The sequence below is a fragment of the Phaethon aethereus genome, assembly GCF_964289735.1.
Source record: "Phaethon aethereus genome assembly, chromosome: Z".
NCBI classification, from domain to species: domain Eukaryota; kingdom Metazoa; phylum Chordata; class Aves; order Phaethontiformes; family Phaethontidae; genus Phaethon; species Phaethon aethereus.
Window position 1 is genome coordinate 53,762,547 of NC_138577.1, and position 25,479 is coordinate 53,788,025.

The 25,479-nt window shown below is 39.3% G+C and overlaps 1 protein-coding gene across 1 annotated transcript in view; it reads right to left on the bottom strand.

Annotated features, from left to right (window-relative positions):
• ADAMTS19 (ADAM metallopeptidase with thrombospondin type 1 motif 19) overlaps positions 1 to 25,479 on the bottom strand; it is a gene marked incomplete at both ends in the record, with an annotated part of 147,900 nt that overhangs the window by 13,455 nt on the left and 108,966 nt on the right. The window contains 5 exons of the mRNA XM_082013266.1: positions 11,043 to 11,195; positions 12,717 to 12,921; positions 15,258 to 15,393; positions 18,273 to 18,426; positions 19,283 to 19,440. Coding sequence (XP_081869392.1) covers positions 11,043 to 11,195; positions 12,717 to 12,921; positions 15,258 to 15,393; positions 18,273 to 18,426; positions 19,283 to 19,440 — 806 coding nt within the window. The remainder of the gene's footprint in view (positions 1 to 11,042; positions 11,196 to 12,716; positions 12,922 to 15,257; positions 15,394 to 18,272; positions 18,427 to 19,282; positions 19,441 to 25,479) is intronic.

A 25,479-nucleotide genomic window follows, 5' to 3' on the forward strand; every position in this document is an offset into this window, starting at 1 on the left:
GTGATCCTTACGTAGAGTGGGCTGTACTTACACAATATATTCATTTCAGTTGTGAAATTCTGAGAAGGTAAAACAGAAGTTGCTGCTTTTGTTTGTCTTGTCCCCCCCTTTGCCATCCAATGTTACTTCTAATTCCATTAGCTCTTTTCTTACATGTGATGTTGTGTGATAGCATTTTTTTGGACATAAATTCAGCATAGCTCCTTGGGACACTGAAATTCTGATGGTCAGTGTAGTCCCTATCTTATAAAATTTTGTTGAGAATAATCTTTTTAGACCAAGCCTGATTGAGCGAGAAATAGGGTCAGCACAAGGACATTGAAAGGATCCTCAGAGTTACTCCTCCTTCTCATTCAGAACAGTACTCTGGGATATGCAACCTGCTAGTTGGGCTATGAAGTTCTTCATTGTAATGGTTGTGTAGTACAGTATAAAAATATCACTGGTAAAGCACCATTTATCTACCTGCTGAATTATGCATCAGCCTTCCAGAAGACTCATTGTTCAAAGATCCCAGCAGCCCTCAACAAAAATTGGTAGGCATTTCTGGGGAAGCACATAATGAAGTCCTGGATATCGGACATTGATTCTATTCAGCAATTCCCAAAAATGTTTTTCTTTGTTTAAATCTATGTTTATATGTTTATATGCATATGTGTGCATATATGAGTCCCTTGCAGCAGTAAAGGGGAAGAGGGTCTTTGCTCGCAGGGCTTATTGACAGGGCTTTAAACTAGACTCGAAGGGCGAGGGGGTTAATATCAGGATAACCCATGACAAGCTGTGGGATGACACACCAAGGTTAGAGGGATGGGGTGCTAGCGAGATCCCTCAGCCTACTGCACCAGAGAAAGACCTCAGAGGAACTAAAGAGGGTTCCTCTAAGAGGATGACACAGCCAACAGCCCAGCTGAAGTGCCCCTACACCAATGCACGCAGCATGGGCAACAAACAGGAGGAGTTGGAAGCCACCGTGCTGCTTGAAAGCCATGACCTGGTCACCATGACTGAAACTTCGTGGGACGAATCCCACGACTGGAGTGCGGCTATCAATGGCTACAGGCTGTTCAGAAGGGATATGCAAGGCAGGAAGGGTGGAGGTGCTGCCCTCTATGTCAAGAAATGGATAGAGTGTGAACAGTTGTCTCTGAGGAATAGCCATGAGCAGGTTGAAAGCTTATGGGTAAGAATCAGGGACCGAGGCAACAAAGAGAACCTTGTAGCTGGTGTCTACTATGGGTTACCAGATCAAGGGGAGTCTACTGATGAAGTCTTCTCACTCCAGCTACATGAGGCATTGCGCGTGCAGGCTCTCGTCCTGCTGGGGGACTTCAACCACCCCAACATCTGCTGGAAAAGTAGCACAGCAAGCTGTAGGCAATCCAGGAGACTCCTGGGGTGCACGGAGAATAAATTCCTGTGCCAGGTAATGGACAGCCCTACCAGAGGGGATGCCATACTGGACCTGTTGGTCACCAGTGCACGTGAGCTAATTGGTGGCATCAATATTGGAGGCAGCTTGGGCTGCAGTGATCATGCACTGGTGGAGTTTGGAGTCCTGAGGGATATGGGGCAGGTGAATAGTAAAGTCAGGAGCTGGAATTTTAGGAAAGCAAACTTCCAGCTCTTCAGGGAGTCAGTCAATAGGACCCCCTGGGAAACTGCCCTCATGAACAAGGGAGCAGAACAGAACTGGCAGATCTTTAAGGACACATTCCAGAGAGTGCAAGAGCTCTTGATCCCCAGGTGTAAGAAATCAGGAAAGGAAGGCAAGAGATCAGCATGGCTGAGTCGAGACCTGCTGGTCAAACTAAGGGACAGGAAAGAAATGCACAGGTGGTGGAAGAAGGGACAGGTATCCTGGGATGAGTACAGGGACGCTGCCCGGTTGTGTAGGGATGAGATCAAGAAGGCCAAGGCGCATCTGGAGCTGAACTTGGCAAGGGATGCAAAGAATAATAATAAGGGCTTCTATAGGTACATTATCCAGAAAAGGAAGATCAAAGAAAGTGTACCTCCCTTGATGAGCAAGACTGACAGACTGGTAACAACACATGAGGAGAAGACTGAGGTACTGAACAACTTCTTTGCCTCACTCTTCACTGGCAATGTCTCTTCTCACACTGTTTGAGGGGATGGGCTGCAAGATGGGGACTGGAGGAGCAAAGTCCCTCCCACTGTAAGAGAAGATCAGGTTTGTGACCACCTGAGGAACCTGAACATACACAAGTCTATGGGACCTGACAAGATGCATCTGAGTGTCCTGAGGGAATCGGCTGATGTAGTTGCCAAGCTACTCTCCATGACATTTGAAAAGTCCTGGCAGTCAGGTGAAGTCCCTGGATACTGGAAAAAGGGAAACGCACCCATTTTTAAAAAGGGTAGAAACGAGGACCCTGGGAACTACCAACACTTCTGTGTCTGGGAAGATCATGGAACAGATCCTCCCAGAAGCTATGCTAAGGCATATGGAAGGCAGGGAGGTGACTCGAGACAGCCAGCGTGGCTTCACCAAGGGGAAGTTTTGCCTGACCAACCTAGTGGCCTTCTAGGGTGGAGTGACCACATCAGTGGACAAGGGAAGAGCTACCAATGTCATCTATCTGGACTTCTGTAAGGCCTTTGATACAGTCCCCCACAACATCCTTCTCTCTCAGTTGGAGAGATATGGATTTGATGGGTGGATGGTTGGGTCGATGAGGAATTGGTTGGATGGTCACATTCAGAAGGCAGTGGTCAATGGGTCAATGTCCAGATGGAGATCAGTCACGAGTGGTGTCCCTCTGGGGTCCGTATCGGGACCAGTACTCTTTAATATCTTCATCAGTGACATAGTGGGATTGAGTGCACCCTCAGCAAGCTTGCAGACACCACCAAGCTGAGTGGTGAGGCTGACATGCCTGAGGGACATGACACCATCCAGAGGGACCTGGACAAGCTCAAGGAATAGGCCTGTGTGAACCTCATGAGGTTCAACAAGGCCAAGTGCAGGGTCCTGCACCTAGGCTGGGGCAACCCCTGGGGCATGAGGGGATAGAAAGCAGTCCTGCCAAGAAGGACTTGGGGATACTGGTGGATGAAAAGGTGGACATGAACCAGCAATGTGCACTTGCAGCCCAGAAGGCCAACCATATCCTGGGCTGCATCAAAAGAAGCGTGGCCAGCAGGTCAAGGGAGGTGATTCTACACCTCTGCTCTGGTGAGACTCACCTGGAGTCCTGTGTCCAGCTGTGGAGCCCTCAGCACAAGAAAGACATGGACCTGTTGGAGGAGGTCCAGAGGAGGGCCACAAAAAATGGTGAGAGGGGTGGAACACTTAGTCTATGAGGACAGGCTGAGAGAGTTGGCTTTGTTCAGCCTGGAGAAGAGAAGGTGCCGGGGAGACCTATTGCAGACTTCCAGTACCTAACGGGGGCTTATAAGAAAGATGAGGATAGACATTTTAGCAGGGCCTGCAGCAATAGGAGAAGGGGTAATGGTTTTAAACTAGAAGAGGGCAGATTTTGCCAAGATATAAGGAAGTAATTTTTCACAATGAGAGTGGTGAAGCACTGGCACAGGTTGCCCAGAGCAGGGAGATGGTAGATGGCCCATCCCTGGAAACATTCCAGGTCAGGTTGGATGGGGCTCTGAGCAACCTGATCTAGTTGAAGATGTCCCTGCTCACTGAAGGGGGATTGGACTAGATGACCTTAAAAGGTCCCTTCCAACCCAAAGATTCTGTGCCTCTATAAGGCCTGGCCTGGCACTATAAAGCTCACAATCAGAAAAGTTTGGGAACTAGTATTTGGCCTGATCTAGATTGCACTAGAATGGCTTGGAAGATAGTGGCAGTGCCAAAAGGTGATGGGAAGGTGCTACTACTATCCTCTATCACTTCCACCTTTGTAGTTGCGTGATATGTCTCCTGCTAGGTGTGAACTTGTGTCTTTTGCCTGGCCTTGTAGGCTCCAAGAGATCACAACTTCCAAATGTTGAAAGATAGCACACAGCAAGCTTCAGCACAAGCAAGTGGCTTTCTGCTATCTTCTCTGTAGTAGAAACACTTAATGGTTATTCAAAGGCATCCTACTTGTACTTCTAGCTCTAATAACTATAGCTAATATTTCCCCCCATCCCAAATCTAATCTTCTGGTTTCTAATTCTTTTTTTTTTTCCCTTGAAGGTAATCCCATCTCCTTTTTAAAAAGAAGATGCAATATCAACATTTAATGTTGCAACACAAACATGTATAATTTTCTATTTGTGAAGACGTTTAGTAAAGGCCATGATGCTTAACAGTTTAACCAAACTTTCTCCCTGAAGCCATATCCTTTTATTTCTATGCAAAATTTCAAGGATCCTTTGACCTAGTTGGTCCAAAAAAAGCCATTCCAAGAACTCATCCAGTTGACAGTATCTTGTTTGACCAATGCACTTCTTATGAGAACATTTAGGCTTAATTTTGGGGGGCTGAAGCTATTAATTTTCAATTTTAAGGAATGCTTGAAAAATATTCTTACCATTCTAGACAATCAAATTTTTAACCTCACGGGGTATAGTCAAAGATGGTCTTTAAAATGACAAAAAAGTTATTATAAATTAGCATTTTAGATATTTGATATATGCAGGTTTTGGACTCCAGATTACCGACTCTGTTCATCACAGCTAAAAATCAGGACCATTAATAACAGCACTTTTCAGGCTGTCAGAAACCCACACTGTCTCTTTTCAGTAAGGCTGTAGAAAGACTAATTTCTTTAAACATCGTCGTTTTTATGGAAAGAAAGGTGTCAGATCACAAAGCTCAGTGGATACCCTGGATCTCTGAATCCAGTATACCGCTAGAGTATCCATAGCGGCGATCTATCCTTTTGGGCAATGCCAGATTGCCAAATCTGGCAAGTCAATAAACAGCTAGACAAGCTGCCAGTACAGAAGCTAATTACAGAAGCTAAAGGGACAGTTAGTTGTCAAAAATAGAAAACAGCAAAATGGAGATCATGTGCACAGCATGGATACCTACAGTCTATTCAATTTAAGATAAAATGGGCTACACTGTATACCGACAAGTTTTTTAAAATTAATGCCAACTGACACAGCAATTTCTGCTTCACTAGAAATAAGTCTGTTTTGATGATATAGACACATCCTTCTCACACCAGTAAGCCAGTGTCCAGTCAATCATACCTGTCAATTTTAAGGAGTGTTAAACAATTGTAAGGCAAAAAGCAGCGAGACTTCTTCATAGCTATGGTTTCAGGCTGTAGGTAGAACCACAGAGGATATGGCTGGAAAGAGCACCCAGAAAATTTGTAAAGATGCCATGAGGTTCAAAGTCTATGACTGCATACGAACACTAACAATATTTATACTTCTAAAATATGGCTGGGCATACGTAGAAGAAAATGTCATTTACTAATAAAGTTCTCAATTATCTATTCAACAGCATTTTTATCATTTTACTTCTACTACAAGGGAGTAAGAAAACCCCAGCTTGTTCAGGTACATTTCAGATCTCCTCTTCTTTTGGAATTTCCTAGACTTCCTCTAGCTGTTAATGTTTATGAAGGTGACTTAGAAGTCAACCTTTTCACTACTAATTTGGGTCCCTAGCATGCATCTCAGCATGCCTCCCTGAAAAACATTCTTTAAAATCAGCACAGTCCAAAGCAATTTCATACAGCGGCTGAACTCATCAACATTGCCCTTTTCTTTCTCAGTCAGGCAACAGGAGCGGCTGTGTAAGTGAATCTCCTCTTTCCCCACACCACTCTTTCGCATGGCACCCTGCAGCACACTGTGCATCACGCAATGAGACTGTGGCTGTACAAGCCCGCTTAAGCATGGGGCTGTATTTGCCTCTGCTACATGCTGCCATCTTCCATCATCCTCTTCTAGCTATGAGGGTTGGGATTTTTTCATCTGTTCCCCTTCTTTTTGCATTATGCCATCTATGGTACTCCCTGAGAAGGTCACTATCGGCACTCATTTGTTTACTTCTTCAAGGGAATGTTCAAAACAAATGTATAAAGGCTGTACCTTCTGCCTGAGACCCTCTCCTAGGATGCATAGGAAAAAAAAGAATACCTGTTATTAGGTGGATTTAAAATGTTTTTTTCTTTCTTTTCCTTGTCCTTTACCTTATCTATTTGATTATATAGTTGTCCCGCTACCGTGTGACTTGTCAGATATGACTGCAAGCATCTTTCAGCAGGAATTGTAAGATTCTTTTGTTCTGGTTTGTTCTTGCTTTGTTTTTCTATGGGCCCTAGCAAGGCTCAATCCTGATGGGAACTATTGATGTACCACAACTTAATTTCTTCTAATTACAGATAATGCAATTCAAGAGGCAACACAATATCCACCCGTATTTACTTTTTGATTCCAGTCTGGTATTCCCAAAAACTTTGCTTTCCCTACAGAGGCTTGTAGCAGAAAACCAGCAAAGATGTCCCAGTAGATTTAAGTGTGATGCAGATACCAGAACTTCCCATTTATGTGTGATTATTGTGTGTGTGCAAAATGGGTAATGTCTACTTTTAAAATCCTTTCCACTCTTATCTGTGCCTTTGCCTATTATTAAGGTTGCTCTTGTTCTGTTTTTCTAGAAACTAACATGACATTACATTTATTGCAGGCAAAGTACTACAGCACATTGATATATAAAAAAAAACTTTACCTGAAACAAATGATGTTAATATTACAGGATTAGTTAGAAATGTACAAAAACCCTCCCCACTCTCATTATATTGACATCTCCAATATTATTTGCTTGAACTGCATTTCTGAAACAAAGACATACCTCATTTGCTGGAAACTAACTGTATAACTAAGTCAATATAGAAGTTATTAACATGATGCCAGGATTACTTTGACTTCTATTATTTCAGAAAAGTCACATAATTTCTTTGTCCATAAATCTATTAATAGTGCCATATTTTGACTCATGGCCAGTTCTGTTCCATTCCTGGAATCTAAAAGAACTAACAGTTTTGGACGGGGATCCAAAGAATAAAACCAAGGCTAATTACCTTGTCAGTAAAACTATAACATTAATACTATCCAAATTCCATTTTTTTTAATTGAAGGAGACTAAAACAGTTGAGTTTATTTGCTATGAAAATTTAAGGGTTGTTTAAATGTTTAAGTACACAGTTTAAAGGTTGAATGCCCCGAGCTGTTGAATAGTTGGAAAAAAGAGATTTTTTTTTTTTTTCTGTCTCCATTTCTCTCTCTGTTCTTTGATTGGAACAGAAGTAAAGCAATCCTCATCACTGACAGTGGCTTTTTGTACCACTCAACTGGGAGATCTCTCTGTGACCTGTTGGGTTCACTCTGTCTCCTCCCCAAAGCTGCAGACTTGACTTCCCCCTGAAACATACACTTTCTAGACAGCACTGCATGTACTGTCTTAAATAAATAATCTGGAATAGGCCATGAATTCTGGGACTTGGTGCAAAAAACAAGCAGTTGCTTCAGATGTCCTTTCAGACTCACTGGAAAAAATTTAGCAGATTAACTTTTGTTCCTCATATTCGCTTCTTCAGGCTACAGACAAAGTAAACTCCATCCTAACCATTTGGACCATTACCCCAGATGTTGTTTTTGCCTCTTCTGCATCTCTGGCCTAACACAGATACTGTTTAGAAATCCTGTTACTGCTGCTGCTTTAGTTTCTACTGAATGCATCCTCCTTCCAGCTTCCATAGCCAAATGTCTTTTTAGAACTTACACCATATTATGCAATATTAGACCACTTCTCTGGTCTCCTATACACAAATACTTCGTATTTCTTCATCTCACCAATGACAGCTCCTAAATTCTACTCTGTTACCCAGTGTTTTGATTCTATTATCCCCTGACGAATCTCTCCAAAAGTTGCTGGCATAGTATCATGCAAATTTAAGCTTTTAATTATTATTTTCAAAACCCACTTTCCAAATTACTCTCCCTTCCAGAATTCATCCTGCCTCTCATGCTTCATTTATTCCACCAATGTTCCGAATATTCTAGATACTAGCAAAAAAAAAAATATACACAGCTTCCTAAATAAAATACCCTAGACCTGTCCTTTGAGCACCCAATGCTGTTGATAAATTCAAGTCTTTTTTGTAGAATGACTTCTACAGTGATGTGAAATTCTCCAGTAAGCCAGGCAGATGTGTAAACATGCAGTTCGTATGCATTTCATTTCACCTCTCCCCTGCCTTCTTGTTTATACGTAGATGATTAATTCCTCTGAGTGTGACCTTGTCCTTGTATAGCCTTGAAATGGATGGCAATGGGATGTTTAGTAAAGGACACTGCTGCTAGTAAGGCTAAGTTATGCCTCGCCCTAACTGTCAAGACAGTACCTCACCTGAAGCTAGCTTTTACATTGTTAAGTATGGTATTCCAAGGATGGTGTTAACTGGGAAAAGGCAATGTAATTGGTAATGTTGCCCTAAGTGCTGGCTCCAGAAACTCAGTTGGAGCCTTTATTTTTTACTTTCTCATCACACTCAATTTTCCTCACGAGGGCAGGCACAGAGCTCAACTGATGTTAAGAACAGCAATGTTTAGCGTATTGAGCCACCTTGCTGACTTAAGAGCTATTATGGAGTTAATGCTGCATACAGGCCAGACTGTACAGCATATTTTTAAATTAAGTCAGAGTTATAGAAGGATTGATATGTTTATTGACTCTATTGAAGCTTGCAATTTTGGTAGAATTTCCTTTGATCTTGGTATTATTGTTAAAACATTGAGCAGAAGAATTATTTGATCTCTATGTGACTGTACCTCTAAAACAAATTAACTCCATTACACCACTGCTATGATTATTAATAATGTTATCTTTTCGGTAATAGCGCAATTTAAGCGTCATTTAAAATTATGACTTAGGAGTTCAAGGGGAGCAGCAAAGCCAATAAGGATCACATTAAGCCTCTTGTTTCAATGTGTGAGAAGCGTCATTTAAATTTTTCAAGCCAAGTCTTGGCATTAGCTTGGGGGAACTTGGCTCTGATCAAAGGAACAGCCTTCTGTCAATGTCAAGAACAATCCTAAAGAGTAAAAACAGTGAACACAGAAGGCTGCACTGAACTTCTGAGTTAGAAACAAACAGTGAGCAATGATTAACATTTATCTGAGCTTTCCATTTGTTTCCCCCATTGCAGACATATTAAGATGACTTCATGTTGCTATGTACTCCAGCAATGGAACAGAATAGTAACAGGGAAAAAAAAAGGAAGTCCAAGTATATTTTAAATTGAACTCATGTCTCAGTAGAGAAATTAAAGTATCTATTTTTTGGTATAAATCTTGGAAAATTTCATCTGCACAAGTCACAGTCAGGCTGTATGTTAACTGTTCAAAAGGTTTTGTCAATTCCATATGAAATATTTCCTCCTCTCCTAATTTTAAGTTTAAAATTTTAAAGTTTAAGTTTTAACTTCTCCTAAGTTTAAAGTACAATTTAGGTGACAGTGTTACAGCTTTGCCTGTAGGAGGAAAGAAGAACATACAAGAAGTCAAGTAAATTTTGAACAGAAAGAAGTAAGTTCTTGTACATTCATCTATGACATGGATGATTGTGAAAAGTACTGAATTAAAGGATAAACCTCTTTTCTCCAGAGGGCATTGAGAACACGGTGTAACTGCCTCAGCATCCCCACACAGCCTCAGCAACTCTGATTTGAATGACTGCTTCAACGAAGAAAGCAGATGGTCATTTCTCCATAATATACTCCCTGCTGGTGCTAGTGCTAAATGATGCAGGCTTTTACTGCAGTTCTGTGGTATGGAAATGCAAATACTAAACTTTATTGCAAAAAACATCATCTTGTAAAAGTAACCCTGCTTCTGGAGATTAGCTGTTTCTGTTGTTTAAAAAATTGATGGTTATACTACTTTGTGCTTTTGAAGTAACTAAGGTGGGGGGGTATCTTCCAGTTTTTGTGAGGCTGTTCCAAAATATTTCCAAATATTTTAATTTAAATGATCATTACTGTAAAAAAAAAAAGACACTATCCTTTATCTTTCAAATGTGGGAAAAAGTAAAGAAAATTAAATGAATAGTAACGTGATAGTGACAATTTGTACCCCATTGTTGTAAAATGGGAGCTCCCAAGCAGAATTCTACGAAACACTAGTTGCCCACAGAGTACTCGCAGCTAATTCTTGGAAGGCTGGCTAGTCATACACTGCTGGCTTTAGTCCTTGTTTCCAGCTGTTACATCACATGAAAGACAACTAAAAATACATTAAATACTTCTCCATACAAGCAAGTTAAAAACTGCTGCAATAATGTTAGGCACTGAAAGTAGAAGTGTTGTGTGCAAAGTTATGAAGAGAAGCAAGGGGAAAAAAGAAAGATTACCATCTCTCTGCTAAAGTGTGGTCTGTGATATGGCAAGAGAAAACTTTGACAAGGTTCAATTTCAGTATTTCATCATGTTTTGGACAGCTGAAACTGTATCAGATGTTCAAGGTCCCAGTCCAATAACACAATCACAGATATAACCAATGTTTTCTGTTACAGTTTGGTCTATGCTTATGTACCTCACTGAAATCAAAACCCATATGCCAAGGAAATAATGTACTGACGGCTAAGTCAAGTGTTCAGAATAGACAGTAATAGATGCTTCCTAGATATTAAATGGTCTATGTGGAAATTTAATAGGCTGAAGGTGCTTCCTTATAAGGCTGGAGGGTGTAACTTATTGGAAACACAAATAAAATGTGAAAACACAACTTTAATGAAATGTGCAAACTGTGAGGTTGGAGTGAGCTGCAGTTTCGGGAGTTGTTTGCCTGCCTACTGATAACAGTAAATTTATACCAGATTTGCATGATATTGAAGATTAATCTCACACTGTCTTCATATTTCTGGTTTTTATTTATACCGTGGTCTCAGTGTGACTAGATGTTTTGGAGGTTTTTTGTTTTTTTTTTTTTTTTTAGCCTTACTGTTCCCTCAGCTGGGAGACTCCTACACTTCTGGTAAAAGCAATTCTTACAAAGAACTCAGCTTGCAAAATGTATTATGCTGTGGGGCACTCGTATCAAGGATGCCTCACCTTAGACCAGTCTCCCATTCTCCAGACGTAGCATTTGGAATAGTCCTCACAGTCCTCTGCTTCTTTAGGTCTTGTGGACAAAACACATTTCTTGCGGGGATTGGTGCACCTCACAGTCCGATGCCGTACTCCTTTACCACACTTTACAGAGCACTGTTGGAAAAAGATGTTTTTCAGGTTTCTACAAAAAGTCATAGTTACCCCATTTTATCCCCTTCTAATGACCTCTGCCAGGCTAACATAAATATTTCAAGACTTCAGTGATTTCCTGACTTCCAATCTTCAATTACACAGACATTGAATTTGTTAAAAAGTAACAAATGAACAAAAATTCCTTATGGGGCAGAATGATAACTGTTGCATTTTCACCTAAAATATATAGTTAGATCAAAAAATATTTGTTTAAGGAAAAACTAGGCTTTTGGGTAAGAAAACGTCTGAAAAGTTATGAAGAAGTGAGTGCAAAATGTTATACTGAAAATATTAGCCCACTTTTGTTCTACGAATGAAAGGAAATACAATGAAAGAAAATCTAAATAAAGTCTGTAAGAATAAGATATGAAGCAACTTCAGAAAAACTCTGCTAGTGTATAACAGAACTTTTTTGGGAGGGAAAAAAGTTAAAATGGAAAAGTAAATATTCTAAAACTATGCAAGAATCCAGACTGAATCTGAAAATTCAGAGTCACTGCATATACAGCATGTGAAAACTCCCTTCAAGTTGCACAGAAGGTCTTAATCTATGTTTTTTCCACCATTCTCACACTGCCAAAAATTATGCCATTTCCTTCTCAAAACATTATCACTACTTTTGATCATCCCACTTCTTGCAGATCAAAACTCTCCTTTGCCAAGCTGATTATAACTGCAGGAAGCAGTAATGGCTAGCTTCCAGTATAATGGTGATAGTAGGAATGGCCATGGGAAACACCTCACTCTTCAAAATATATTTATCGCTTACAACAACAACATGCTGACTTGTTTCTCATGTCTCAAGTAAAACAAACCAACTAAACAAGCTGGATTTCTTTCTTGCACCTCTGTAAGCGAATACCACTCTTCTCACAACAGATCTGAAATTAATAAGGTTATTTGAATAATAATTGCATTCTACAGCAATGCTTCAGGATGCAACATACGTGAAATAGTGTTACTTACAAGCCTTTTGCCCACTGCTTGTGTTCTTAGAAAAAGAGGTGAGAAAAGAGAGGAAGGGAAGGAAATGTCCTCTGCAAGCAGCTCCCCTCATAGTCTCTCTCAAGCAGAATGGCAGCAACCATCTGCTTATCAACATCCTTTGGTACAAAAGTATGTCAGAGATGTTCCTACTCTGAAGCCAAGGTCTGATAACTGGTAAGTGACGGCCTTAATTCCATTTACCCCTAGCTACCCACAACTACGGTCAGGACATACTTGATTATACGTGCTTGAAAACTGGCCAAAATAAACTGTTCCAGGACATTAACTAGGTAAAATGTAGTAGTTCTGCATGGCTGGTTTTCCTAGTCCCTGATGCCTTTGCCAAATTATTGCATGAGGACCGTGAAAATCATTAGGCTGAGCTGTGCCACTTGCCGCTGAAAAAATCATATTCCCAGAAAACAGTAATCACTTTTTAGCAATCACACAGCATAAATAAACACTATAGACTGTTTGTATAAACAAATGCAGTACCTCGGACCAGACTCCTGCCTCCCACACAGTCATGCAGTCCTGGCCTTCACAGCGCTGTGCAGAAGCGGGCTTTGGCCCAAGGCAATCCCTCTCCCTAGCTCTGATCAGGGTCCCATTTCTGAGCTGCTGTGTGCAGGCTACTTGTCTGTTCTGTGTCCCTTTTCCACATGTCCTTGAACACGGAGTCCATTCTGTCATCATCCATCTGCAAAGAAATAGAGGCAATGCAGTAACAAGAAACCAGGAAAGGGTAAGTACCATCACATCATCTTACTATCTTGCTTACCAGTGCACACATGCAAGACACACTTGCATTTTTTCTGTTTTTCTGTTTCCTTTTTACTTCACTTTGTTAATGGATTAATTAATCTAACATTTACATTAAATAAGGTGTTAATGTTCATATCATTTCATTCCCCAGCCCATTGTCCCTACATTTTCACAGTACTCTAATCTCATTAAAATTCCAATTAGAAAAGCTCCAAAATACACATGCGTTTTAAAGATGACAGTCACCGATCAGCCTATTATTCTCTATCTATATGACTACTTATATGTGCACACCATGCACGTGAAGTCCAGCATTCTTTGAAAATACTTAATTGCAAGATGGAATCACTCCTACGTGAAAGGCTCTCTGCTCTGGAAGAAATATGAAAGCTCAAACTTCTTCATATTCTTCAGGGTCAGGCCTAACTCGGGTTGCATTGTTTAAATCACAACAGCAAGGAAGGCTGATGCAGCTTGGCAGAGCCATATACCTGGAGAGCAATCATTCGAATATAATTTTCCCAAAATGTTCTGTAGCTCCAGACTATGGCCATGTGCCCTTAAAAATCAAACAGCTCTGCCACTGATGCAGTACAGAAGTGTATCCCAGGAGATTTAGACTGCATGGGAGAGTTTTTAGGAAACTGAGATTTAACAAATCTGTTCCAATCTTCTGCCACTCATTTGTTGTAAGAAAATAAAACATTTAACTAAGGTTTTTTTATTATCAGACTCAATTTACAAATCACAGCCTGTCAAGATAATTCAACAGAGTTTAAGGCACTTCTTCAAGTACCAATAACAAACAACTACTTATGCAAGCATGTGCTTTAGTTACATTTCTGTTGAAAGCGAACTATTTGTTTTGTAATAATCACTAACACTGTACAAAAAACTGGATATATGTTAAGGATCATGATGTCTTTCTACATTTCTCAGCACAGCATTTCTGAGTAGCAATTAGCAACATTTAAAATGTTTCATTTAATAATCTGGAAAGAGTACAGAACATTGAAAATTTATAGTTGACAATGCCTCAGAAAAAGATCAGACTATTTAATTTCTAACCAGTAAGTGCATAGTGATGTTCATAAAATAAAATAAAGATCTGTTCAAGTATGTATATAATAAAATACAAATAATCCCTCCAAAGTGTAATGCACCTAGTCTGGCAAAGTCCAGACCTCAGTGGTTTGGTCTTACTTAAAACATACCATATCTTGCATTTTATCAATTTCAGTATTTCATCCTTCCCAAGAAAGCTATGTCTTCTGGTTCATTTTACATACTTTCTTCAATACTATTTGCATTTTATTTACTTTGTATTGTTTTCTTTAAAATTACCACCTTCCTCTCCTCCAGATGACTGCAGTAAACCTGTCCCAGTGCTTACTCCTGGGGATGCAAACCAACTATTGCTAGCTGCTCTCCCCTCCCTCGAAAGGTGGCAGATACTTTAACCAAGCCCACACAATATTTGAGGACTTCCTTAGTAATAATTCTTAGCTGCCATGTGGAAACAGGATGTCAAACTCTGAAATGGGTCACCGTGCCAGCCTGGCCAGCCAGTGCAAGGAACAGGCTGTCAGAGGGGCTGCGGGGACGTCAAATGGGGTGGGCTTTGTAGGGCACAGGCTGTATGCTGCAGCTGCCTCCTGGGGTGACATTCAGTGAAAAAAAGCTCCTCCTGCTTCTTCCACCATGCCACCCACCATCAGAATCTAGTCCCGCCTGTTGATCCACATAGAAAGGGGTGGGGGGAGAGGGAGGAGAGGAGTGAGAGGAAGGGTCTCTATACTTCAAGTTGCATCAGTGTAGAAAACCTGATGAACAGGTTTTTATTTATTTACTTATTTATTTACTACTTAGTGCACCCAGAGCTTACTAAGAGCTTTTAAAGGAGCAAAGCCTTGATTGAACAAAACACTAAAATATATAATTCATTAAACACATGGGATGAAATCCCTCTTTATATAAACAGCATTTAAATTTCAATTTCGTGGTACACATCAGCCTGTGAGAACTCTTCCTGAGGAAAGCAATGACCTGCTTTATCAAATAAGAATTGATTCAGGCATGGTGCTTAAAGGCTCTTTCATTAAAACTCATGAGAAACAACAGCCAGTGGTTCTGGTTTCCCTACATTTTGCATTATAACCTTTTGGATGTATGTATTTACTGCACGCTCATTGGCAGAGGCAGTCATCTCTCTTAGCTCCTAAGATTTTTACAACTAGATATTTCAGTTTAATTTAACCAAATCACTATTACCTGGTCTGGCATGGCTGCTCATTGCACTTGCGGACTTGTGGTTCAGGTTTTGTTAAATATTTGCACTTCTTGTTGTCCACAAGACTGATATTCTTGTTCATAATCTTTGTGCAGGAGACTGTTGTCTTTCTTTCACCTAGTGAAAAATAAAACAGGCATGTGGGAAAAACTTTGTTAAAAAAGGTAGGACAGAGGTATCTTTGTCAGATACAGCTATTTCACGTACAGTTTGAAAAGAACTGTAAAACCTGTACAAGAAAATCAAAGCTAGCAGGGAGCCTTAAAAGAGGTATTGAAGTTTGTAGGGAACAATGTGATTTTCTAATCCAATCTTTGCACACCACTGTCAATAGAGTTTTGCTGTTTTATTCCTGTAACTAGTCATAGGCCAAACCCTTGGAATAATTGGAATCCTTGGTCTTATTGGAATAATTGTTTCTTTCTCAACAGCTGAGGCCCCTGCATTGAGAAAAGCTCGCAGAAAAAGTACATGGAAAAGTATGTTTGTCAGTTAATATATAAAATAAGGAAAGGAATGGCAAGTCCTACTGCTCTGTCCTTCTCAAGCTTAGTAGTTCTGCCTGGTTTAGCCGTACACGGGAGGTGTGACCAGCACTCAGCTGAAGGGCATCAGCACATGCAACCTTCAGTAAGGAGCCTGCACTATGCCCCGTGAACTAAAGGGGCCACATAACTGACCTGATCGGTAGGGTAATCATTTAGGAAGTTGGGTACTGCCCGCAGAGACCTACTGCACGTTCTGTTCAGAAACCTTGCCCTGATCGGTGGGTTGGAGCCTGGGGTCTCCTGAAGCTGGAAGCGTTAGAAATCAGAATTTAACACAATACCTACCGCAAGCAGTAACTTGCAATGGGACTGGAACCCAATTTTTAGATAATGAGCAATCTTGGAATTAACGACTTCACTTAGTAGAAAATAGGTTCATAACCATTTATTCCCATGGTTACATTTTAACACTCTGGTTCTAACTGGAAGTTTACCGACAAGCAGGGTGCGTGCAGGAGCAGGGCAGACTGAAGCATGCAATGTCCACCAGCGGTCAGAAATGTGCCTGCAGATGGAGCAGTTAAGTTGTAAAGGCACATTATGTGTGTGACCATAGCTGACATTTCACACAGCGCTTGTGTCTGTGACAGCACATGCAACTGATCTATCATCTAAAGCATCTGACATGTTTGACAATTCTTTCTGCATTTAGATATACATCTGTGTATTCGTATTCTCTCCCACACAAAGAAAGCTTTTCTGCAACATAGGAGGTTGCAGACCAGTTACATATGTAAACACACATGAAACCACATAGCTTCATCAATAGTTTCATCCTGATATACACTTTGAGCACTTAAGCAAAACTACCAATAATTTTATATTCTTTAATTAGATTCATCAAAATACTGATGCTAAAAATTGAAACACAAATATATACACAGGGTACAAGATGCAGCATTTTAATTTCATGATTGCTTCCTATTTAAGCCAAGAACTAATAAAACAGTTAAAACGGTTTTGTCTAAAGTAAGAAAAATATTTCACTTCTATTTCAGAATATTTGCTGTAAAAATACCTTTTATGGAACTTCGTATTAACTCAGCTATTTTAGACAATAACATAAAACGAAGGCCAGTTACAACAGAAGAAGATGATGAATAGACATTACAATAAAACACTTAAATATTTATTTAAGCATTAATGAAGAATAAACTACCGACATACTGCATTTTAAGACTTTTCCAGATGATAGGCAGCTTTAGAAATATTTGGGGCAATAATGAGAGATTCTGGTAGCATTAAAATTATTCTAAAAATACTTCAGGAAACTGTAAAAAGCATGACTATTCCAAGTAAATAGGAATGCGCTACTAAGAAACAGAGGATGCTACTAGCACCACGTACAAAATACCTTCAGGGAAGAAGCTTTCTTACCAAACCACAAAAAGCGTGTTTATGGAAACTATAGTAATCTGTCATGACACCAGGATTGTTCACAGAGTCAAGGGAGCTAAGAACACTGTGTTCCTTATGTTGCTGTTATGAGAAAGCAAAGCGTTTCCAGGCCTTCTTATTGAATCACAAGGTGCACAACAGTTTTCAGAACTGCTGAGCAGAGCAACCATGACTGTCAAGGTCATAAGCAGGAAAGACAGGTATCAAAAATCAATTTAGTATCCACAGTGTAAGTCTGACTAATTGCACAAAGCATGAACAGATCTCTATAGGTTGTGCTCTGAAGTATTTTTTCAGTGTAATTATCTATTTGAGTAGCCATCTTCTAAACAGCAGTTTTAAAGGATTTTATTACAGCAATACTGTTCATGTTCCAATATTTGTTTTCATAATCGTATTTTGTTCTTCCAAATTCACATTTTTTATGGTTTATAAACATAAACATAGGAAAAATATCACATCAGCATACTAATATCTGCTGTTGTAATATTTGTTCCATATGTTTCTGGATCATCCTCAACTCATGTTACTAACGGTACATATTTGATCTGAGACTGAGGTTCAGCTTTTCTGTAGTTTGAAAAGTTTTTTACAGATCATTTATCTTCAATAGTTCCAATACAGAGTGGAATGCATATGAACTTTCTATTCTTGTTCTAGCTCTTGCACTTGTATTTCTTCTTGGAAACTGTGTTCTGAATTTACTTGCTAATCTAGGTTTTGTTCCTTCACTACCAACTTGTTCTACTTTATTTAGTTTGAATCTTTCCCTAGAGTTATCACTATTCTTTTAATATAATCAGGAATCATGAGACTGAAGTATGTCCACCATTGTATGGAATGCATGCAACGAGGATATTGCTATTAAATACACAACACTGATCATCAGAGTCTTAAATATTAATACACCATGTGTTTTAATTGAGATATATCTATATACACACAGATATATACATATATATGCATATTGTATGCACACACATATATGTATTGTCTATACATATTTTAATGTATGTGTGTGTGTGTTTGTACATTTTTCTTTTATTTTACCTCCTCCACATACAGCATCACAGTCCTCCCAGCCAGAATGAGTCCACATGAAAAGAGGCTCTGGTACTTTAGAGCTCTGATTCTCAGGAAGGGGATCCAGTGGAACTGTGTACTCATAGTGTAGACCATAGCTCTGGTCATGGAAGAGCAGCACCTGTAAGATACAGAGAAAGAAAACCTATCTATGTATGCAGACACTGTAGAGGACAAACTCTGAAGCATGAAGAAAGCATCTTGAAATGCATGACAGAATGACTTAATGCTCCATAGCCTTTCAACCCTCCTGATGGATTTTGTAGAAGAAATTAATGAGAGTATCCAAATCAAGACAATGGGAAAATCATTTTACTTAACATAAAGGCTGAAAACTCTCTATGTGAAATAAGCAAACAAAATTCACCAAAAAATCTGAAGGATGATTTTGTAATGTGACTTCAGTGCTCTTAAATAGAGGAGGTCTTTCCTGGATGCATCAGATGTAAAACTATTTTAGATACACAAGACAATTTCTTGCATTTGAAGGATTTTGAATTGTGAAGTACTTCCTCATTATCTCTCCTGCTTTCTTTCTGGTGGCTATCAACTTTTCCCCCCCTACAGTGAAATGCATCAAAACTCCAATTCTGCCTGGAGAACCTGGAGATTGCAATCCTGAAATGGCGATGCTGTGCTACAGTCAGGCAGGACAAAAACCATCTGAAATTAATTTCAGTCCTTCCCCCTAAGCAGCACATCAGCTTTTTATGACATCTGTAGGAATGCTGAGACCTTCCATCCTGCCTGAACAACATAAAAGATTATTATTGAATTTAAATGCATTGTTTTAGAAGTGGGCTTCCAGATCTATATAAATAAGCAGGTGTGTATATATATGTACATTTTTATACATATATATATATATAAAAAAGCATTTCTTACATAGATCTCATTATCTTCAGGAGCCTGGAAAAAAATATTAGTTACCATGCTGATAGGAATCAGGTAAAAAAACAGAATCCATATTGTCATACCAGTAAATGTAAAGGTGATGTTGTGGGACCTTTGGCTGATATTTTCTCCCAGAGACCTCTCCGAACATAATGGACAGTGGTGCCAGCAATATTGAATGTTCCTGAATGCTCTATCTTCCAGTCACTATTGATTGACTGTTTTCCAGCATCTCGAAGGGCTGCAAAATAGAAAGAAAAGACCAATATGAAAGGTGTCTGGTCAGTACTGATTTGGGCTTCCTTTCACTTGTTTGGGTAATTTAACAAGTAGGTGAAATCACCTAACTCTGTTTGCAAAGATATTTATGGATCCTACTATACATGAACTTCAATTGGAACCAGCTTCAGAAACATGTTCCGGAAGGAAAGCTTGGCAAAACCATGTGTGTTCAACATTACTTGAAGTTAACATCAGTGTTTTAATGCCTGAAGAGACTGACAGGCTCCAGCATAATTCATAATTTGATCAGTGAATTAATTTAAGGCAAAGGCAACCATTCTCTATTCCTAGGGTGGTCATTTCTGTAATCTGTAAAGGCATAGGAAACAAAACTTTCACAAGACAGTCTTCAAGATTTGTGGAATTAGGCTAAAACTTCAAAAAAAATCTAGTTCAGAATTCTTTCCCCTCTAGTAACTACCTTTGCCTTTTCCTCTGCCTTAGAATGTGACAATACTACTGTCATCCTACCTAACCACTTTATTTTACACACTTTAAACACATAATTTGATGTTTCTAACAAATAGGAAAAGCTTGTTCTTTTTGGCTGAATCATTCCTCTTGTTCACCTAATTTATATTCCAAAGCATCATCGAATCAGGTAAGACATATTTCGTACATTGAGAACACAGGATTTTATATTAGTTTTCTATAGTAAACTGAATAGATTCTTCTGTGAAGGACTTGTAATTTTATTTTATTTTACTTTATTTTATTTGGTCAGAACAGGTCTGAATAACTGTGTGGAGCAGAATATACTTGAAGTCACTTTCTGGACAAGAAGTTTTACACATTCCTCTTCATTGAAAGTGCATGTTTGGCATTGGACTGTTGTAAGAGAACCTCAACAGTTTAAGCCTTGTCCAAAATTTATTTTTTAAAGTTGTAAGTTAACGTGAGTCACTACTGTAATCATCTTCTTTACTATTCATATTTATACTGTTATGTTTTGTTTCTAAGGGAAACAATGGCAACAGGTCTATGGACTGGCAGAAATACAATTGTGTAAGACACGACTGATGTGTACCACTGCAGCACTGTGTAATAAATGTTAAGACTATAAAATTCATCAATGCTGTAGAACAATCTGGTACTAAAAATAACCAGTGATTTTACAAGATTTAAAAATTGGTATTTGTCCTGGTTTTGGACAGCTGAAACCAGAACGGTATTTTAGGCTTAAACATTCTATTATGAATGGTAATTAAGTCCTATTTAGTGTTTAAACTGCAGGGGCCAATCCTCTTCCCAGTGGAGAAACAAAACAAATGTACTCGAAAGCGCCGAGGTCCGGTTGGGTCATGCTGCTCAGACGGAGCAGCACCCTCTCCCCGGAGAGCAGTAGACCTTGCATCGTTTTGTCTTGTCTTTAAAATGAATGTGTGTGCCACAGCATGCAGACCTGTGCAGGGGACTGGAATCCCAGCCCCAGAATACAGAAATATGCCAGAGCTTGCATTTTGAGCCACCAGGGTTAGACGAAGTAAGAAAGAATATCCTCAAGCCTAAAATTTAGGCTTGGATTCAGGCAGTCCAGCTTCTGTTCTTGACTCTGTCACACCCCATACTGTAAGCAAGCTCACTGAGTTTTATTCCACACCACACACGTGCTCCCACTCTGCTTAGCTTTTGATAGAGGAGGATTTCCTATACAAAGTAATGCAGTACAGGAAAATTCAGCACACAAGTGTATCCTTTCTCAGGCTATAAAACAAATCAAGCAATACATCTACAACGAAAAAGACAAAAAACCTCGGACTGGGAAAACTTACTGCAACTGTAACCAAGATCAAAATTTCAGTGCTGAAACAACAGAGCTAATTACAAATGTATCTCTGCAGACCATATAATAGCCATCATCATAAAGACAAGTAATGGTGATGAGTGCAACGTATTTTTTAATTGTTGTATCAGGGATATACACTCTTTCAATTTTAATGAGGTGTGAGGGGCTACACAGCCATAGAGATCCAACATTTCACAGTTCAGCTACTGCATCTCCCAGTGCTCAGTGAGGAGCAACAGTGCTCCGGTCCTAGTCCTCCACTTGCTAAATCTGTGCCTACTAATCCTTTTATTGTTTTCTACGGGAAACTGTAAAATACTACACCACTGTATTGACTTTTTCTTGCTTAAGTTTGCATTTTTTGCTTAAGTTGAAATTGCCACCCTTTACAGAGAAGTTAAGAAAAAAGGTATTTGTACCAAAATAAGAGGGAAGTTGACATCTTTGTGAATTGTGAATTTTTCCTTTTGCTCTGTGCAAAATTTAGTCATACACCCCAGAAAATTACAAAAAAACCCTCATCTTGACTGACCTTTATTTTTCTCAAGAAAATACAAAAAATATCCGATATGCAATTAAGAGAGCACCTTCAGTGATATATTTTGTCAAGGGTAATTATTTCACCTCCATTCAGGTTATCATGTATTCCCTTCAAGCCATTTTAAGAACATTAAGACTTGAGATTTGAGTAACTTTTTGAAAATTTCAGCTGAGGTAAGGCTGACTGGTTGGTAGTTTCCAGGGTCCTCCTATTACCCTTTTTAAAAATGGTGCAATATTCCCTTTTATGCAGTCACTGGGGACCTCACCTGACCGCCGTGACTTTTCAAATATGCTTAAGATTGTCTTGGCAACTACATCAGCCAGTTTCCTCAGGACTCTGGTATGCATCTCATTGAGTCCCATATACTTGTGTATGCTCAGGTTCCTCACATGACCTCGAGTCTGACCCATGATGGGAGGGACTTTATTCCACCAGTCCCTGCCTTGATGTTCAGGGACTTGAGAGATGTGGGAAGAGTGCTTACAACTGAAACCGAGGCAAAAAACTGTTGAGTATCTCAGCCTTCTCCATGTTCATTGTCATTAGTTCTCCTGTGTTATCTATCAGGGTGTGTGTTTGTGTGTGTACATTTTTGGTAATCTTCCTTTTCTAACTAACATATCTGTAGAAGCCCTTGTTATTCTTTGCATTCCTTGCCAAATTCAGCTCCAATTGTGCCCCAGCTTTCCTGATCCCATCCCTACACATCTGAGCAACATCCCTATATTCACCCCTGGATATATGTCCCTGGTTCCACTGCCTATGCATTTACTTCTTGCACTTTAATTTGACCAGGAGGTCCTTACTCAGTCATACTTACTCAGGTCTCTTGCCTTCCTTGACTAATTTCTTACATGTGGGAATTGAGACCTCTTGAGAGCAATCTAGGAAAAATGTCCTTAAAATGCTGCCAGCTATCTTCTGCTCCTTTATCCCTGAGGACAGTTTCCCAGGGGGCCCCATCCACTAATTCTTTAAAAAAGTGAAAGTTTGCTCTCCTAGCATTCAGAGTCCTGGCTTTAGCCCTCATCAGTCCCATATCCCTCAAGATCATGAGTTCCACCAGGATATGATCACTGCAGCCTGGGCTGCCACCAATCTTGACCGCTCTAAATAGTTCACCTGTGTTGGTAAGCAACCAGCAAGGTACATTTCTCTGGTTGTGCTATCACCTGGATTAAGAAATTATCCTCAATGCACTCCAAGAGTCTCCTGGACTGCTTACAGCTTGCTGTGCGTTTTTTCCAGCAAATGTTGGGCTATGGAAGTCCCCAAGCAGGATCAGAGCCTGCAAGCGTGATGCTTCCTGTAGTTGAAGTAAGAACGCTTCATCAACAGGCTCCCCTTGGTCAGGCAGCCTGTAGTAAACACCAACCACGAAGTTTCCTTTGTTGGCTTGGCCCCTAATTTTTACCCATAAGCTCTCAACCTGTTCACTGCTGTTTTTCAGAGAGAGCTCTGTGAAGTCAATCCATTTTTTTATGTAGAGGGCATTTGTTTCATCTTGATGTAAGATGTTTTCAAAAAGTGTTACTTATGAACCATCTTCTATGGCCCTCTATATATGAAAGGAAAACATGTCTCAGTGGACTCTGGTCTCTGCTATGGCACCAGGTCTTCAACTGTCTTTCCTCGAAATTAGGAATTACACAGTCTAAGGATTTGGTCCATGGAATTTTATCACCATTAGCATTGTCAGAAATGAGGGATTCAAAATTGTTTACTCTTTGTCAGACCCCATCTGATTTCCTACACCCTCCTCCTCCAAAATGTAGTCCAACAAGTTGTTTTTTTTTTTTTAACTAGGAAACATATTTCATAAAGGAAATCAGAGAGAACACAATGCAAATATGGACTTGATATCTATAAGAGAATTGGCAATTACAATGTCACGCAGTGTTAAATTGCAGGTCCAAAGGCTCTAGATTCCCGAAGCAGCTTGATCACATATTTGAGAATAATGATACAGCTAATCCACTTTAGTTCAGCTGAAAACAAATAATTTCTCTCATTTCCAATTAGCACAGAAAAATCTCAGGTTTTAGCTTGTAAGTCATTTGTATGACTATATACCATTAACCAATTTTATTAATTCATTATGGGGCCTGGACCTGTCATGCCATTATACAAGTGTCACACGAATGAGCTCTCTAATCTCAAAGCCTAGTATATCTCTTATACAAAAATAATGTAATCTTCCTTTTTGTATGCAACATTAAGAAGTTCTTTTGAAAAAACTTTTAACACCTGCCAAATATAAATGAAAATTTAGTGAGATAAAAGACATTATCTTAGACCATAGGAATCTAGATAATGCTTGAAACAACTTTTTTATACTTTTGTTCTTACAATAATTTTTTTAAAGTAACTGACAATGAGCCAAGTCTCATGTCAACATGGTTATAAACAGACAGGGTTATCACTGCTAGTTTATTCTTTAAAAGTGAATCTCAAAATTATGTCTTAAAATAATGAATTTTAATTCCAAAATTAGTAAGTATATACTTTAGGAAATATTCTCAAATTAAATAAATGCTCCCCCCCTCTATACTGCTACAAATAATCCTGTTCCTCAATACTCCACTCCTGAAAGAGGAAGCACTTACGCATTTTCTTGTTTAGCTTCAGGAGGGAGGAATACCTGGTGTTTGGCTATATCACTGCTCCTACCTCCCCACAGAGGTGAAGAGAAAGGACAGACCTCAACAGATCAATCAATTCAGTAAATGCAGCTGCAAGTCATACCTTATCTTTTCTCCTAGGGTGCCAGAACTCCTGTTACTGCGTTGTATGTTGATATACCTCAGATAAAGAAAGTATCTGAGGTGTTCAGGTAGAACTCCTCTGCAGATTTGCTTTGAAAGCACAATCTCTCAATCATGCTACGGATGTGGGCTGTAGCTAATCACTTTAGCAACACCATTGCAGCTTCCAGATCATAGTGACTCTGCTTTCTGACCGCAAAGTAAACCCAGAGAAGGGCATTTTATTTTGACTGCCTCTGTATTTGACCTATGCTGTACAACATGGAACAGATCTTCCCTCAGTTTAAATTAGCTTCTACTTTGTAAGCCACAACTTTCAAGAGTACAGTGGTTTAAATTGTGTTTATTTCTACCTATACGATTCTTAATTGTATAATGAGCTATGTTATTTAATCCTATAATCTGTATATGACAATTAGCAACATAGAAATAGTGTTGGCCTGTATTGATTCATTTCAAGTACACAAAAGCAAAGAACAAAATCGAAAACAAATCAGAAACACGATAATTTAATCTGCTAAATTTCACCTTTTTAGTCACAGTATTTTGAAGAATATTGTTTCTAAGATGAAAGATTTATGTCTTCTCCCTGAAACTTTCCTGATGTTACTCCTATTCAAAAATATTCCTATTCAAAATGTTGCTCCTTTTCAATTCAGATTTTTATGCTTTCAGAATAAATCTCCTATAAGTGAAGAAAGGTTAAATACTTTCCGCTAGTAAAAAAAGAAAAAAATGGTGCAACAACAGAGGTTTTAATTCAAAATACTGTAACAAACAGACCTGTTCCTCCTTCCCCATAAAGGCTTAACAAAAAAATATTGCAGTGAAATGCTGGCTGATCCTCATTCAGACCGACATTAGTGAAATTAAGAAAAGTAAAATTAAAGTGACAAGGAATTA